Source organism: Ambystoma mexicanum, chromosome 10 (genome assembly GCF_040938575.1).
Source record: "Ambystoma mexicanum isolate Mex_15411 chromosome 10, UKY_AmexF1_1, whole genome shotgun sequence".
Taxonomy (NCBI): Eukaryota; Metazoa; Chordata; class Amphibia; order Caudata; family Ambystomatidae; genus Ambystoma; species Ambystoma mexicanum.
The window spans coordinates 37,754,066-37,771,709 of NC_090932.1; the positions used below are offsets into that span (position 1 = coordinate 37,754,066).

Consider the following 17,644-nt stretch of genomic DNA (forward strand, 5'->3'; position numbering starts at 1 on the left):
ATCCCGGCTAATTGGTAAGTCAAATGCCAGTGCGGTCAGAGAAAGACCCAACCCTGGCACCCACATTTCATCTCTGATTAGCAAGCCAAGGGACCAGCCGACCGCCCACGCCTGCTTGCTCGCCTATTGGACGGCAGAGGACCGCTCAACCACAGCCCAGTTGGAAAGTGGAGCTCACGTATGGCTCATGATCATTACATCTCTATATACATTTGAGAAGATACCCATCAACATCACCATGAAAGCACACAATGTGACCCTGAACACAGAGAGTTAGCACAGCACAATAGCTGATACACAAAACACAAACGCAGTCAAACGAGAACCAGGTCCCAATGTCCAACCGCTGAAAAACCACAAAACATGGGATGGGATGGGAGGATGTTTGATCATCAGGTGGGAGAGCCAGGTGAAGATGGCTTTGCGTGTGTGAACCCCCTTCTTAAAATGTGGCCACCACCAGTAACAAGCTAACCCCCCATTCCCACCCGCCCAGTAAAAATCATGCCCTGTAACTCCCACACATAAGACCCTATGCCCTGCAAGTGCCCAGTCCTGGACACAGAAAATGCCAGGACCCCTCAGCTGCTCCATGGCCAACGAGGGAGCCCCTAATGGCTGACACACATGTGGTGCAATGATGGCACCACCATGACTTGCTTTCACGGGCACCGATCAATCCTCGTATTCTGGAAAAGCAATGCGTGTCATGGCAGAACTGCATTGCAGGGTTCCTGTACCTTTTGTCTGTGCCACCGGGACTTCCCACACTCTAGCTGGCAGCATTCTTATGCCTACAGTATGTAAGACAAGCACTAGTGTTACGGTGGCACAGGGGCCGTGTGGTGTGTCCTGGAAGGAGGAGGTCCCTCGACTGCTAGTCTGTGACAGCGGGATTGCATGGTGTATGCCGTCGCATGGCGATGGTCGCAGGATGTGGTGAGGTCGTGCCACAGACCTTCTACCAGCGATCAGCCCTTCATATGGAAGTGTGGCTCTGGGGGACGTGTTGGTGAGAGCAACACGGTTTGGTCCTTGACTATTCTATCTTCCTCTGGGACCTTCTGGTGTATTTCTTTGTTCTTGGAACCAGCCATCGTCTTGTCGGGGGAACCCACCCTATATGCGTAGGCAATATTGACGTCAAGCCGGAAAAGCAAGAGCTATGGAGTTCCTGTCCTGATTGGTTTGTCCTCAGGCCACTTATGGTGGACTGGGCAGAGCAGGGGTTACCGCTTTGCACAAAGTGCCTCCATTTGCTAAAAGGACATGTTGACCAGTCATCGTCACTCGAGGGGAGAAATCCTATAGAAGGGGCAATGGGATATAGCAGGGTATGTCTACCATGCATAGATACACTTCTCATCCTTGCGCGTTTGGATCCTTAAGAGTAAGTCTATTCTATTGTTGTGTATTTGTGGAGCGCAAATGCCCCAAGTGTCTGTGTGCTGCCTGCGCTGCACTTCTGCACCCTCCAGAGCTTGGAGACTCTATCTAAGAGACTCCTTTGTTCTGCAGAGGTCAAGGGGGTCCCTGGGGGTAGTGCGTGCCATTGTGTCTTCAGTGACCTAATGATCACACACTGCTTGTTGCTTCATACTGTGCATCTTGCTGTTTTTGCACTATTGTGGGTTGTGCGAAAAGGGTCTGCTTTTGTAGATTCCCTGCCTCTGTATGCACTTTGGTGAGTCTCATAGGTTTCTCGACCCTAGAGGGGCCAGCTTGCCTTAATTGATTCAATATCTCTATAGCCAGGGGCGCCAAGTACACGGGTGCTCCGGAGCCCGGCCACCCGCCGGCAGAATGAAGTCGGGGCTGAGCGCCCCCCCACCCCCTGGGCCGGAGAGAAGAGACGCAGTATGGATGGCCCTTCGTTCCATCCATACTGTGTCTCTCTCTGGTCCGGGTAAAAGCCGGGGAAAAAACGATGTTTCGAAATTGAGGGACAGAGGCTCTTGCTTTGCATCTGTCCCTCAATTTCGAAACATCGTTTTGGGTTGGGTGTACCTCTGCATCTATGCACCCGCGCACTATTCAATAACCAAAAGTGCTTAAGCATAATGTGTAAATACTATACTTCTCACCGTTGGGACAGTAGTGCGACTTGGGACAGAGGCTTCTACACCTTTTATGGGGCAGCACCCATTCAGCCTACTGGACAGCTTCCCTTTTAATGGCACTTCTCAATAGGGCTGCTATACTTCAATAGGAAATGACCAATACTACCTCGCAGGGAATTGCATACTCTTGATGCCACCGAAGCAGCACTTCCACCCACCACAGCTGCTTTATTTTTAATGGCACAGTGTGTGTACTTCTCAGCCACTCTACTTTACATTTAAACAGACCGAATTGTAATTTCTCAGCAGGAGTGCGACACTGTGCCATTGTGTTCTGTATGTTGAGTGCTTCTTCACCACCAATGCGGGTTCATGTCACTCTCCCAGTGTCTAAATAGTAGATCTGGCTACTTTCAATTGGCAACAATCATGTCCCGAGCTGCCGGCCAAGGGATAGAAGGCTTGAGCTTATAAGATATCAGAATCAGCAGGGTTTTAAAACCTGCTCACTCATTCTGGCGTGAGGGGCCATGAAGCAGAATGAGCCTGATACCACATACAAGGGGTTATTACCCCTTTATCTCTCCTGAATGAAAGAATGAGCTCTCTCAGACACAAGTTATCACCCCTGCACACACATTGAATGAAGATGGTATGTATCTATAGATCGAGAAAACTAGAGTGAGAATTCAGAGTGTTTTATCAGAAATATAATTGTCTTCCCAGATGGGAGACTGACTCCATTAATATACATGGGGTCACTGAGAGGACCAAGAGTGAAACTATACGTTCAGTTGTGAGATTACCAGCAACAGGGGACACTATGCTCCAAGGAGTGAGGTGCCCACTCAATATATCACACTGTTTATAGGGGTGAGACCCATCCTGAATGCTTGCCCAAAGAGCTTTGGCCAGAGTTTCACACTGAAGAAGTGAGCATGTGATCCGGGGGTCTGCAGCCCACACACACACGCATGGGGTTCCCTTGCACCCACTTGCGAGATTTGCAACAAATTAGTGAGATTGTGCTCCAAGATAGGAGGCACATGCACTGAGGTTTGACACACTCACAGGATGGGCTGACATTTCGTTCTGCTATCCCAGTTGTGTTGCTCTGCTTTTTGAGGGCTACTACAACCTAGATGATTATAGAGGGGTGGAGTAGGGGCAGTGATGGATCACTGGAATGCAACTGGAAGGCTTAAACCTCCTTCCTACTTGACTTTAGTATATGCAATACATGCTAGCCAATGTTTCCACTGTTCTGCACCCCCTAACCCCCTGGCACCAAGTTGGCGACTATGTGCAAATGCGGTCATATAACAGCCGATGATATCACTTCCTATAGTTGGGCACCCGCCAGGAAATTCATAAATCGGCTCCCCTGTCTATAGCCCAGCCTTCCCAGTAACAGCACAGATGATGCCACCCTGAGCACCAGTGTCCAAGAAGCAGATTAACAGTGACCAGCAGGATATCGGGCAGTCTTAGCCACCCTGAAGAGTTGAAAACAATGACTAGAAAGATCCCTAGCATGGACAGCCCCATCTCCAGACTTCACCATGGCTGGTGGGCATTGCTGGTGATCAGGGCAGTTCTTCACTTGAATCCTTTGTAGTTTGTGGGATACAGGAGGGTACGGTGCCCCAACCCCCTGTGATTACCTTTGAAAAGATAGAGGCAGCAGGTCAGCACGGCCCCTCCTAAGAAGCAGCCCATGGACCCTACCATCCCGAGCCAACAGGACCAGCCAAACTTGTACTGGATCCCCAGGAAGACGTTGTGAAAGACCAGCGAGGATCTCTCAACGTAGACATCGATGGCGTACCACACCGAGCCGATGATTCCAGGGATACCTGCGGATGCAAACGACAAGCAAAAAGGACAACCAATGAAAACAGGTCAAGCATACATGGGAACTGAGGAAGCAAGCACTTTATGACTGCATGCATGCTTTCAAGTATTTGTTCACACTCGTTCTGGAAGGTCTTTGCACTTCACTGAGAGTTCTCTCCACTGCGTGCACATGAAACATGACCACTCACAACAATAACTTCCAGACTAGAATAAAGCACCCACAGAAGGATTTGCCCTACACTCAACCATTGCTGTTATTGCCCATCTCAATGGGAGGCTAAGAGGCTGAGTCACCCCCTCAGGAGTCAAGGCCATGGCATTTGGCTTTCAAACACTTCTTCACAGTGGACACAGTAGTCCTCCGAGCTATCAACATTTAGGCTTTGGGAGGTTTACAATTGAGAGTTCATAATTAGTTTCTGCTGCGTGCAGTGGCAGCATATGGGTTTCTGGGCATCCATCAAGACCGGGCTGTTCAGCCAATCACTCTGTCCATCAGTAGTCTGTGCATTGCAGAATCTGGTCTCCAGTGCTCTGGTAACTCCCCACCCGCCGTCCCGTCTCCAACCTCCACAACCAAATATACAAATCCATGGCGACAAAGAGAAATGTGACTGGTCAAATAAAAATAGCAACTGAACCCAACAGACATCGATAACTTTTTCCAAGAAGAATTTCGACCCAACAGGCATACACTCAAGAACAGTTCAGTACATGTCCAAAATGCCACTTTCCTCCAAATGACGCCAGTAGAAACCAATTGTGATTGGTCAAACAGACTTTCCACCAGTTAGAGACTAGTGCTGTCATTAGGAAGCAAGACAGGGACACAGATTTTGGGACTAATGTGGGATATGTGTGTAGCCTGCATGACTCGTGCTCAAATATTATTTAAATCAAGTCAAAATGTCCCTCCTATGAGGTGTATGAAATGAGGAGTACGTTTACTGAGTAACAGCTGTTGGGTGACACACTCTGCAGAACACTTAGACATTTCAGTAGGGTTATTGGGCGGTCCGTGCTTTATTTATTTTTCAATTTTATAATGCACTAGCTCACGAGGGTGCCACTTCAAAGCACCTGGAAAAACCTAAAACAGGACATTGGGTGCAATGCAAAGGTGTGATATATATATATATATATATATATATATATATATATATATATATATATATATATATATATATATATATAGAGGAGGAATAAGAAGCATGTGAAGGGGTACACTCTCTAGTAGTCTGCTTATTTGCAGTCGGTATCAGAGATCTGAGCTGACAGTGGTGTTGCATAGTGTGGTTGATGCTTTTGTTAAGGCAACAAAGGGAACAGAAATTCTGGTGCTTGCAGGTTACTCATATTACAACAAGCACAGAACAAGTGGATGCAGGAACAGTTCATGTAGCCTTTTGCACAGGGAGAGTCAAGGTTATTGGCTAACGGTTAAATGAGGCTATGATGCAGTGGTGCTATATGGTATACGTGTGCAAGAGGATGGATAGGAACCAATGGGGGAGGGGTTATTTGGTTCCTGTGTGCAGGCCTGTCTGAGTTAGATCTTCTGTTCATGGAGCCTGGTTTTCACATTCCTTCTGAACCTCTCGGGCATATTCTGTTTCCTGGGATCTGGGGCAGTAGATCCGGAATTTCAGACCTAATACTGCAATGGATCTCCCTCCTTGTTTCAGTCTTTTGAGCCTGGGTGTAGTCAGGTTGGTAGCCTGTGATGATCCTCGTGTTCTTGTGGGTGCATGTTTGTTTATCTAGAGGTCAGGCATTTAGGAGCAATGCTATAGAGAATTTTGAGTGTAATTCGGCTGATTGTGTCCACTGTTCTCTTTGCAATAGGAGCCAGTTGGGGGTTTCCAGGCCAACTAGGGTTGATTGCCAAAACAATTCTAGTTTCTTTATTTTTGAAACATTGCAGTTGATTAAGGTTTGTTCTGTTTAGTCCTATAAGGAGACTACCACAATTGTCTAGGGTGAGAGACAACAAAGCCTCTGGTCTCCTCAATGTCATTTAAGTAGGGGACCACTCTCCCGCAGATGTGAAGTGAGACGTGCAAGTCCATTTGCAGCTGTAGTGAGAGTTTTGTGTCAGACATAATAGCTGGTTTCCTTTCCTGGTAAGCAGGGGTGGGTGCCATAACCATAAATGAAGCTGTGGCCATTTTAAAGGTAATGTTGCTGGGGTTGCCATCCCGAAAAAGATAGTCTCTGTTTTAGAGGCCTTGAAGCAGAGTGTAAGGGCACAGAAGGGGGAGACTGACACACAGGTGGCATAGTGATTGCTATAAACATTGTTTGGGTGAAAAATAAAGAGAAAACCTAATTTTCCGTATCTCATTGAGCGTTTTCCCTGCCTCAACCAAAGTGCCAATGGGTCTGTCAGAATGTCCTTGTAAATTAAAGAGTCCACCGTCCTGTGTCAAACCTTCTGATCCTTACACGTGTAACTAAACTAGAAGGTTGTGTCAATGTTCTTGGTCCAGGAGAATGACTTTTTTCTACTGGGCTGAGTAGCACAGGTCTGGTTGCACGTTCCTAACTAGGGGGAATGACTCCCTTTCCCTAGTTCCAGGATTCCACAATTAAAGGACTGTCAGTCGTATAACTTCTGCATCAGAAAGATCCATTTCTTCACTCCAGGGGGAATGACTCCATTCCTCTGGCTTCTTAACCTGCAGCTTTGGCTAGCTGGATAATGACACCATTCCCCTGGCCTTGGTTACAAGAAGAATTACTCCCTTCTCCCAGTATCTAAATTCCACAGTTGAACACAACCAGGGGAAATGACTCCCTTCCCCTGGTTTTGGTTACAAGTTGAATGGCTCCCTTCCCCTGTTCTCTTTTACTTTGGTTTTACAATTACACTTGATTTCACAATTCAACACTGTCAGTGTTTTACTTTGAAGGACCCAGACCAAGACTTCCCCATCTCTAGTCTTTGGCAGACTTGGTTCACTCTCCTGCCAAGTGCTGCCACAAGGAAAAAGGCTTGTACTTCTCTTTTGTAGTAGGTGCGTGTCCCAGACCCATATCTCTCTGCTGTTCTGATATAGCAGAACTGGTTTACTCTCCTACCAGGTACTGCCACGAAGAAGATTACTTCTGTTGCTCTTCATTTGTGGGTGCAGATCCCAGACTCTATCATATGGCTTGTTTAAAGTTTCTTTTCAACCCACAGGTTACTGTCTCATCCCTAGTCTGTGGGTCTTGCTCTTTGACCCTCTTCTTAGTCTTCCAAGACTGTGTAGGGTTTCCACCAACCCACCTAGCAACCCAAGTACCTTTAGGGTCTCTGCCAGCATGATCCGGTTGGTCTCTTCCTGTGGCTTCTCTCACCCTCTGCCGTACTGCGATGGCTCTGCAGTCTCTGGTCCCTCGGAGCCTACGTGTCTGACTTCGACCGTGAAGTCCTGCCTCTCTCCAGGTTTGGGCCTCTGCTTTGCCAGAATCCACGTCTGACCTTCTGCGTCGGACTGGATAGAGATGTCTCTGCCTTGTCGCCAGCATCTCGGTCAGCAGCTTCTTCATTCTTCCACACTGAACCGCTTCCACACTTGCAGCTCCTCCAGTGATGGCTTGACTCCTGGTTCCTCCAGGGCAGACTCGACAACATACCAGGTCCTTCTTCCCTTTTTATGTCAAACCTGTTAAAACTTTGTTTATTTTGACTAGAACATTCACCTTTGTTCTGAAGTGTATTCTGCACGAGTCGCACCTCTTTCAGTACCAGTACTACCAGTCTCCAGTGGGTAGTGTGGAAACTCTTCTTCGACCCAGTCTTTATTATGTCACTGGCTCTACACATGTGCATAGGGTGAATAGGTATGGCACTGGGGTGTACAATATGTGTAGGATTAGGAGGGTTGTTTGGGAGGGGGGTATACTGTGTTTTCCCTAGATGTTCGTCCTTGTCCCCAGAGGGGAGTCTCTCCCCATGAGATCCTCCCACTGTGTACCAGCCCCAGGTGAACTATCGGGTTGTGGCCTCACCTCCCCGGCCTCATGGGAAGGGGATCCCCCTCGAGAGAAGTGACGACATCAAAGGATCTAAGGATTCATCACACGATTTTATTATCTATGGTCCAATCCTCGATTTTCTGTAGTTCATTACACAGCCAAGGTAGTGGCTGTGTAGTTATGGTTAAGTTGCTAATCCCATAGGAAGAGCACATTTTGGGCGGTTTATAACTTCGCTCCCCCTGGATGAATCCTCACCAAACCTTGCAAAAAAAGTATATGACCTACTCTGAATTTGTTTGGTGAGGTTTGGTCCAGGAGGGGAAAAGTTGTAGGGGGGTCCCAAAATGTCTTTTTTTTCCCCATAGACTGAATGGGAAAAAATCTTTGCTCATGCCTACAGCCCAAACCGCTGCACAGATTTTCACCAAATTTGTGGCAGGAGCAGCGACTTGGTCCCAAAAGCGTGCTTTTGTAAATTTGGTTAAAATCCGTCCAGAAGTTTTTTTTAAAATGACCAAAAAGTAGGTCACAAAAAATGTGTGTATCTATGTCCACTCCGCGGACACACTTCTCTATTCGCGCCGCGAACAGGACACTGATTGGTTAATCGGCTTGCGTCATGTCCGCAGACATGCAACATGTCTGCTGATTGGATGGTGAAGAGGTTAAAGTGTGTCAGATTTTTGGAAACGCCCACCATCTTGGATTCGCGGACATCTGCCGGTGTCCGCGAACATCGCAGTAAAAACATATTAAAAAATACAACATTGCACTTGTCAAACTTATCAAATAATCTCTGGGGAGGTGAGGGTGATGAGGATGGGATGGGATATGGCTGCAAGAAGCAAAAAATTTGTATTTTTTGCAGCGAAAGTCCGTTCGCGAACAGTCCTGAAAAGTTTGCGGACACCTCAACATTACAGGGTTGGTGAAATGCAGTTCTTACATGGCTTATAAATTTGGCGCCACTTAATAGAACTGCATGAGATTTTGCATGTATATTTCTGACCTGATTCCGAATGAGTTTCCAGATTTGGTGGGATTCTGTCATGAGGGATCAAATTTATAGGGGGATCCCAAAATAATGTAATGGCTTATAAATGAGGTGCCGTTTGCCGAATCTACACTTAATTTGGGAAACTGATAATGGATCTAGATATAAATGTTTTTGCGAAGTTTGGTGGGATTTTGTCATGAGGGGGCAAAATTAGAGGGGGTCCCTAAATAATGCAAAGGCTTATAAATGAGGTGCCATTTGACAAATCTACACCTCATTTGGCAAACTGATAATAGATCTAGATATAAATGTTTTTGCAAAGTTTGGTGGGATTCTGTCAAGAGGGAGCAAAATTTGAGGGGGGTCCCAAAGTATTGTAAAGGCTTATAAATGTGGTGCCATTTGACAAATCTACAGAAAGGTTTGCAAAAAGATTATAGATCTAGATATAAATGTTTTCGTAAAGCCTGAATGGATTTTGTCAAGTGGGGGCTGGGTTATATGACGATTGTATGTGCATACATTTGACACTTTTGAAAAAATAAAACATGGGTGGATTTCCAGCATACTTGCGTAAGGAGCATTGGCAAGGACCTACAAGCATGGTTTTGCAAATGTGCCAGTGTTTTAATATTTGACAAGTGTCATAATGTAGCTACAAAAAATAGCGGTATACCTTTAGTGACTGAGGGGTAACCTGTGGCCATGGGAAGTGGCCAGATTGTCCGGGTCATGGAATAAGGTCATGATCCAGACAATCTGGCTACTGGCCATGACCACAAGAGACAAAACATAGGATTAAAGTGGCCATGTCCACCTGGGACTGGCTTTGTGGTAAAGTTATTCGAAATTAGGATAGATTTGAAAGGGAAGAAAAATGTGCTTGTGGTAATTTGGTCACAGGGTTCTCTTTTTGCCTTCTGCAGGCTGCCATGGAAAGCAAAGAGGGGCCCTGTATGGAACCCCCGCCTTCCCTTTCCATGGTGGCCATCTTGGAAAAGGATTTTCCTTCCTACACCGGGATCGATTGGGTTGATAACTTGGGCTGCTGGGCCGGTATCCACCGTTCCAGTCCCTGGAACGGAGGATGAACGCCACAATATTCCCATTAGCATAACACAAAATGCAAATGAAAATGTTGGAAAATCTTATTGAGTCTATGTACTTTCCTGAGAAATATAAAGTAGATGGAGTCTATACGTTTTTTTTTTTTGTTTTTTTTTTAGTTCTACTTTTTAACTGTGAAAGGTGGTTCCTAAAGAACATTTATTTTGTTTTTGGATGCATTTTCTTTGGCAGGAGAGCTTAGAACGAAAGGTGGGGAAGGAAATGAGGCAAGGGGCACCAAAAACTAATATGGAGGGGCAGGTGGACAGGGGAAAATATTACTCGTGTGTTATTTCTAAGGTAGGGGGCAGTGTTTCTCATGCTCCTTGATTACAGCATTGGTGGTGTCCCTTGGGGAGGAGGGATGGCATTAGCTGATTCTATTTTAAGATAAATAGCAGTTTTGCTAAAAGTATGTACTGTGTACTAGATTGTTAATGGATGAGTAGGAATAGGTGTTGGAGCTGTGCAAGGGAATTTTGAAGTTGAAAGTTCCTAGATCAGTAGAAAATGCAGTTCCGAACTGTCCACGAAGCACAGTGCATACGGGTTCTCGGACACGTCATCATGCCGCGCGCCAGCATATGGTTATGTGGCACTCTCCGGAAGGTCTGCAATGAAGTCAGATGTTCGTAGACATTATGGTTAAGTTGCACTAATAAAAACCTATGAAATTCAATTAAAAATCTTTGTTAAGGGGACGTTATGGTTAAGTTGGACTCATAAAAACCTATGAAATTCAATGAAAAAACTTTGTTAAAGGGACGTTATGGTTCCAAGTAAAACCGAAAAACCCTTGAAATTCGCCAGTTATGGTAAACTAAGAAACCATAATTAGCGCCACCACCCTGCACTGCTAAGACTAACACCCAGGACATCAAAGATGACATCACAAATGTCATTGATGACATCACTGATGACATCACATGTGCATTTACCTTTCATGAAAAGTCTGTACAAGGGATTCTTATTGTAATGTTAATAAAAAATGTGTCAAGGATCAATGGAATAAATATCACGAGGTACGTAGTGCATTAAGTAATGCATTAATCCAAATAGCATTGTATTATGAAGTTTTTTCCGATATACCAAGGTACACATCTAGTAACATAGGCATAGTGTGCAGCAGGCATGATGAAGACGCAATATTAATAATCTTGCCATGTTAAATACTAAAATTATAAATGCTTTCTTATTAGAGTCTTGCATACTGTGAAACATTTAATAAGTGCCTAATCAAACACACTTACTACATTATTGCATGACTGCACACAAAACACAAACAGACAACAACACATACAAATATGAGCATATACAGGGAAAGTGAAGTAAACAAAAAAACAGCAGTATTACCCGACAATCTTCATAACCTACTGATTATCTTCATGCACAGAAATGATTGCTCTGCTTCAAAGCTACTACTTCCCTATGTATAACTATCACATATTGTGACTAGACCCTAAAGAAAGTATTGTAAGTGCAATGTGTACAAATATGAGCATATCCAGGGAAAGTACAGTAATACAAAAATCAACAGAACTATAAAACAGTGTTGATAACCTTACTAATCACCTTCATACATAGAAAGCATTGCTGTCTTCCAAGTCTGGGTTTTCCCCTTTGTATATGTTTCATATGCTGTGAGTGGACCCTTTGTGAATTACTGTAAGAACATATTTGAAGTATAAGTCTACAAATATAGTACTTTGTACTATAGTATAGTGAATGTTTAGTTCTTGACTATTACTGGCCTATATATATATCAGTAAAGGAAAAAAGAGTGAGCGAGACATGTGATGTCATCAGAGATGTCATCAATGACATTTGTGATGTCATCTTTGATGTCCTGGGTGTTAGTGTTAGCAGTGCACGGTGGCGCGAGTTATGGTTGCTTAGCTTACCATAACTGGCTAATTTCAGGGGTTTTTCGGTTTTACTTGGAACCATAACGTCCCTATAACAAAGTTTTTTCACTGAATTTCATAGGTTTTTGGTAGCGCAGCTTAACCATAACGTCTCTTTAACAAAGTTTTTTCATTGAATATATACATATGCTGCTTGTTACCAGGCCGCAGGTTGAATAGTACCTGGGAATCATCTACGTAAAATTGGAAAGATTTTGGAAAGAGTTGGATAATGACTCCTATTGGGTTCAATGTGAACATTAAATGCCATGGAGATAAAATGGAGCTCTGGGGACACCACACTTTAAGGGAAGACATGTTGCATTTAACTCTCCCATTGTAACCCTTAGGGTGCATTCATCAAGGTAGTCTGCATCAGCACAGCCCAGGCCTCCCCTCCAGCAGCACAACACTGACCCTCTCTCCAGCAGCAAAGCCCTCTGCTTCTCTCCAGCAGCACAGACCTGCCCCTCTCTGCAGCAGCACAGACCTGCCACTCCCTTCAGCAGCATCGCCCCCTCTGCAGCAGCACAGCCCCGCTCTCCTCTGTAGCAGTACAGCCATCTCCCCCTCGCCCGCAGACTCTACCTTTTCAGATGTACTCTCCAGTCTTACTGAGGTTATGCGTGTTGAAACTCTAAAATGCTATTTTTGCCACACCTTTTATCCTCTTGGGTACCTTCATAATGTTTCCTGCCATTCCCAGCCTTCAGGACTGAAGCACCAGCAATCCTTGCCTTTATTTCCAGTGATTACTCTGCCACAACACCAGCACTTTACTTCCTGCTTGAGCCTCCCCCATCTGGGAACAGGTGACACTCCTGACTGAAGAGTACTTGTCTTATCTCTGATCTTATCAGTGAGCCACTTCATTAGGGCTTTGGTTAAGACCCCTTGTATCGATGTGGACTGTACGCTGCCCTACTGGCAGCAGCATTCGTATTGGGTCTCCACGCCCCTCCCAGGTGAGCACCCGGTATCTCTGCAGGTACTTGGGCCCCTCTTCCCCCCTAAGTTTGTGGTCCAGCTTCTGTGTAGGATCATGTGCACCCACCAGCCTTTTTGGGGTAGCCTCTGGCATCAGCACACTTTCCTACTCCAACTGTAAGACTGCCCACAACTGTCACACGATCCCAGAATATCTCTCTGCAGTGTTCCCTGATCTTCCCATCCCACAAAGAATTTAGAAACAAAATGCTCCCCATTGCCATGATTAAAATAACAGCAGTGCCCTAACCAGTGAGAACCGACTCCTGCTATACTGCCCCAAGCGTGGCAGTATTTCATCCACTGATATGGACACCATATCTCTCAGCACCTCCCCTTCCTCAGAGAATTGACCAAGGCCACGGCGACTCAGAGAAAGGCTTATCCCTGGTCCCTGTGGTGAGAGGGATCCACTTGCATCTTTGACCATTCACGGGATGGCCAACCGCTGGGGCAGCATCTTACCAGGCCCCCTGTTAGGGAGAATTCTCATAAATGTGCTAAATTCCTTTACCTTTTAAGACCCCCAGCAACTTTGCTGGATTTCTAGGACTTAAATTTTTACCTGGAAAGAGTGTGAGCCTTTTTCCCCACTCTTTCATATATTTTGATGTGTGTTTTACTCTCGAGTTCTTTGATTATGGAGTTTTAGACAACTCCGTAGGCATCATCTTTTTCTTGTGTGTCACTCAGCACCCTCAGTGCAGTGGCACAGGAATGTCATTTAGACATCCCAAGGTTTAAATACCTTCTCTGGGACTGACTACTGCCTCCCAGTGAATATAAAGTTAAATTGACTTTGCTAGTCTTTTTAAATTGCTAGACCCAGCACACAATGCCTTACAGCAGAGTGCCGGAGGAATTACCTTGTGTCCCCTATGCCTAGAAAACTCATGTGGCCCTCAAAAGCTTCCCTTTCCTCTCAGAATGGCTGGTGGCAGTGGTATTACCATGATTTACCCGACCGCAACCCGTTTAAACGCTCCAGTAGTTGAAATCCACCTGAGCCATGTTTTTCAAGATGGCGTCTGAGCCCCTCTATAAAACAGGTTTCCGATCGACTTTTTTCGCCATTTCTTTTTGGAAAGGTCCTTCTAGTGTTTGTTTCCGCACGCCAAACCAGGTTTGGTCCCTTTGTTCGTGTGCCTTTGGCGGGCTTCTGTATCGAAGCCACCCTCTGGAGCCTGAGTGTCTGGGGTGGACAGGATGTGAGGGAGGTGCCCGAAACTCCCTGTGCTTAGTCTCCTAGGAGACCTGAATGCACTCTGGCATTATTGGCTGGCTGAGTGTCCGTCAAGGACAGCCACCCCACCCTGCTGGGTGAGTGACCGCTAGGCTGCAATGAATGGGAGAAAACTGTTTAAAAGCAGGTCTCTGGGACTTGGAAGGCAGAGTCGACCACTGGAACAAAAGAACCGAAGCCGAGCTGAAGGAAGACTGCTGCAACTCCTGGACCATTGGTTTGCCTGGTGAAGCCAGGCAGGAGGTCCGAATTGCCTGAAACTCCCTCTACAGAGAAGCCCCTTCAAGGCCGACTTCTTCCCTTGAGCTGGTGGGAGACACCAACTCGCAAGCCACCTGGTAACCATCTCCATACTGGTCGAATTCTCTTCAGAGTGCTGTTGAAAACCGGATAGCCAGTGAGAAGGATACCAGTTTGTGGACTTTAAGGCACTCACACTTTAAACCAATGTTTTGCCAAGATTGTGGATCCGTCCCTGTGCAGTGCAGGAACCTCCCGACGTCCTCCCTCTTGTCCCCATGACTGAGACTCAGGAACAGCGAGATCTGCAGGAACTGCCAGGAACAACTGCCTCAGCTACAGCTTTTCTTCATTCAAAAGGTACTGTGCAAATGTGGTAGAGAATCCTCTTTGCTGCGTTGAAAGTTTGTGAAACTTTCCCAACTTTGGAGTCTTGTTCACTCCTAAACCGACATACAACTCTTTTTCGTGCAAACTACTTCTAAGAACATTGGCAAAGACTTAACCGTTTACTACCAGAACTGTGCTATCCTATCCAAGACATTGATCCATTGACTTTGGCCCAGGCCTATTGAATTGAACTGCCTCTTGTAGTGAACTGAAACTATTTGCCCTGCCTATGAAAAGTAATTGAGTTTGATTCTTATAACCTTTGTTTTTTTACCCCTTTTGAAAGTTACTTAAGTGCCATTTTGCTCTCACTTCAGGGGAGTCTAACTTGTTCAGAAACTGCTTCTTACTATTGGAATGTTTTCTAACTGTGTAAATAAATTAATATTGTTTTACCAAGAAACCTTGAGTAAGTGTTTGTTTGAACCACTGTGATTGCAAGTTGTTTGTGTAACCCCTTGTACTTCTCACATCCCTCTTGAGATAAGCCTGGCTACTCAGCCAGTGCTACCACATAACTGTGTAGTACAGGCTTGTACCAAAGGTGAGATTGTGCTTACACCTGTAGTCTTAATTGTGTGTAGTGTTCCCAAAGGGTACTGCATGTAATTCTGCCCAACACCACCTTATTGAGCGCAGACAGAATGGGGAGGGGGGCAGAAGTTCTTGCGCAGATCCCAAATGGGTTCCCACGCAAACAGAACACAATGCCAGTCCTAACCAAGCTGTATTTCCAATGGGGACTCGGGTGAAGACTTTACTGCTGAGAGCCAAGCGATGCTGTGCCAGTTGGTTTGGCACCGATGTATGGAGGGAGAGTTCACAAGACGAGAAGAGAAGAAGCCTTGGCCCTCTCTGTGCAGAATCTGTGGGCATGGACACAATGGGTGGCATGGAAGAGGTGGGCATGGACACATTGGGTGGCATGGAAGAGGTGGGCCTGGACACATTGGGTGGCATGGAAGAGGTGGGCATAGACACATTGGGTGGCATGGAAGAGGCCACATGTAATACACGGCTCATATTCCTGGTAGATTTTAATGGCCAACTTGAACCACGTGGGGGGGGCTGGCCAATCTTTATTCTGATATACAGGAGGTTTCCGGAAGCGTTACGCCCCCACCAAGAGACATGACATGTAAGCTCAGAGTCCCCTCACTCCCAACCAGGCCCTGGGTGTTCAGGTGCGCCACCGATGGATCATTAATGATATCCCAGCGAAACCGACCCAAACAAACAGAAATTCACACGGGGTACGGCGCCCGTTGCGCATTGTAAGAAATTCACATGCGGTATGGCACCATTTGAGTATTGTAAGAAATTCACAGGGGGTATGGCACCCGTTGCGCATTGTAAGAAATTCACACGAGGTACGGCGCCCGTTGCGCATTGTAAGAAATTCACACGGGGTATGGCACCCTTTGAGTATTGTAAGAAATTCACAGGGGGTATGGTGCTGTTGCGCATTGTAAGAAATTCACACGGGGTACGGTGCCCTTTGCGTATTGTAAGAAATTCACATGGGGTATGGCCCCCGTTGCGCATTGTAAGAAATTCACAGGGGGTACGGCGCCCGTTGCGCATTGAAAAAAAATTCACATGGAGTATGGTGCCCGTTGAGTATTGTAAGAAATTCACAGGGGGTATGGCGCCTGTTGCGCATTGTAAGAAATTCACACGGAGTATGGCGCCCGTTGAGTATTATAAGAAATTCACAGGGGGTATGGCGCCCGTTGCGTATTGTAAGAAATTCACAAAGTAATACACTGCTTGCAACTCTTTCGCAGTATCTCTTCTCAAAGAAACAATCCAAGTTTATCTTGAATTGGCTTGATAACGTCTATGTAACATTAGCGAAAGCTGAAATTTCCATCAATTTGTTGGTGTATAATCCAGAGAAAGCAAAATCCAAAATTTACCAAACTGATTGGATTAACACCTGTGAATTATGTCGAACATATCGTGATGGCGATGTTGCACGATTTCCTCCAAAAAAACTAAGCATCCTGCCCAAGTATTTGATTTGCGCTCCTTCTCCGCAATTCCGGAGTGATATACTCCGCCTTCGATTCAATCCGTGCTAACACGTGATATCAAAGCAAGACGAGGACCAGTTAAACCTGACCAAAATGTATGCCGTTTCTGTAAAGACAAAACCAAGAGTGAGACTCTCGCACACTTGTTGACAGAGTGCAGAACGTGCAGAACGTTATTACCACAGAGACTAACAGCGTTCACCAGACATTGCCAATATTTGGGAAATATTTTGCAAGGCTGGGCAGCCTTATTAGGTTGTAATAATCTAGCAGTTCAAATTGCAGCCGTAAACTTTTTAACTAGTCTAAACTTGGAGGGGGATAATCTAGAACATTACTCTCCTTGTGATTGTTTAACTGGCACAGCTAAAAGTGCACATAGATACTCCAGAGTTCCATTGATTGGGTATACTTGGCACATATTTTAACTTTCACATACCTCAAATCATATTTCATTTTCTATTAATCACATGAAACGGAAGAGAATGAGAACTTCCTGTTCTTTTAATGTTTTTAGAAATGTCTTTGGTTTCCTGTATTAATTTTGTTTATGTTGCTAATGTATGTTGTAAACAATTGTTTGGCATTCATGCACTAATTTTCAGCTATGTTTAATGAATTGTTTACGTTTTCTGTCGATATTGACATATGTTTTGTAATTATTCGTTTTGAAAGGTTGATTAAATTCAACCATATCAAATAAAAAAAATAAAAAAAGAAATTCACACGGGATCCGGCGCCCATTGTGCATTGTAAGAAATTCACACGGGGTACGGCGCCCATTGTGCATTGTAAGAAATTCACAGGGGGTACGGCGCCCATTGTGCATTGTAAGAAATTCACACGGGGTACGGCGC

At 45.4% G+C, this 17,644-nt stretch overlaps 1 protein-coding gene across 2 annotated transcripts in view; it reads right to left on the reverse strand.

Moving 5' to 3' along the window:
• The window catches only part of CLDN16 (claudin 16), a 233,238-nt gene that overhangs the window by 4,230 nt on the left and 211,364 nt on the right, over nucleotides 1-17,644 (reverse strand). For both annotated transcript variants that reach the window (XM_069617451.1, XM_069617452.1), the window contains one exon: nucleotides 3,725-3,916. In XM_069617451.1, the coding sequence (XP_069473552.1) occupies nucleotides 3,725-3,916 (192 nt within the window). The remainder of the gene's footprint in view (nucleotides 1-3,724; nucleotides 3,917-17,644) is intronic.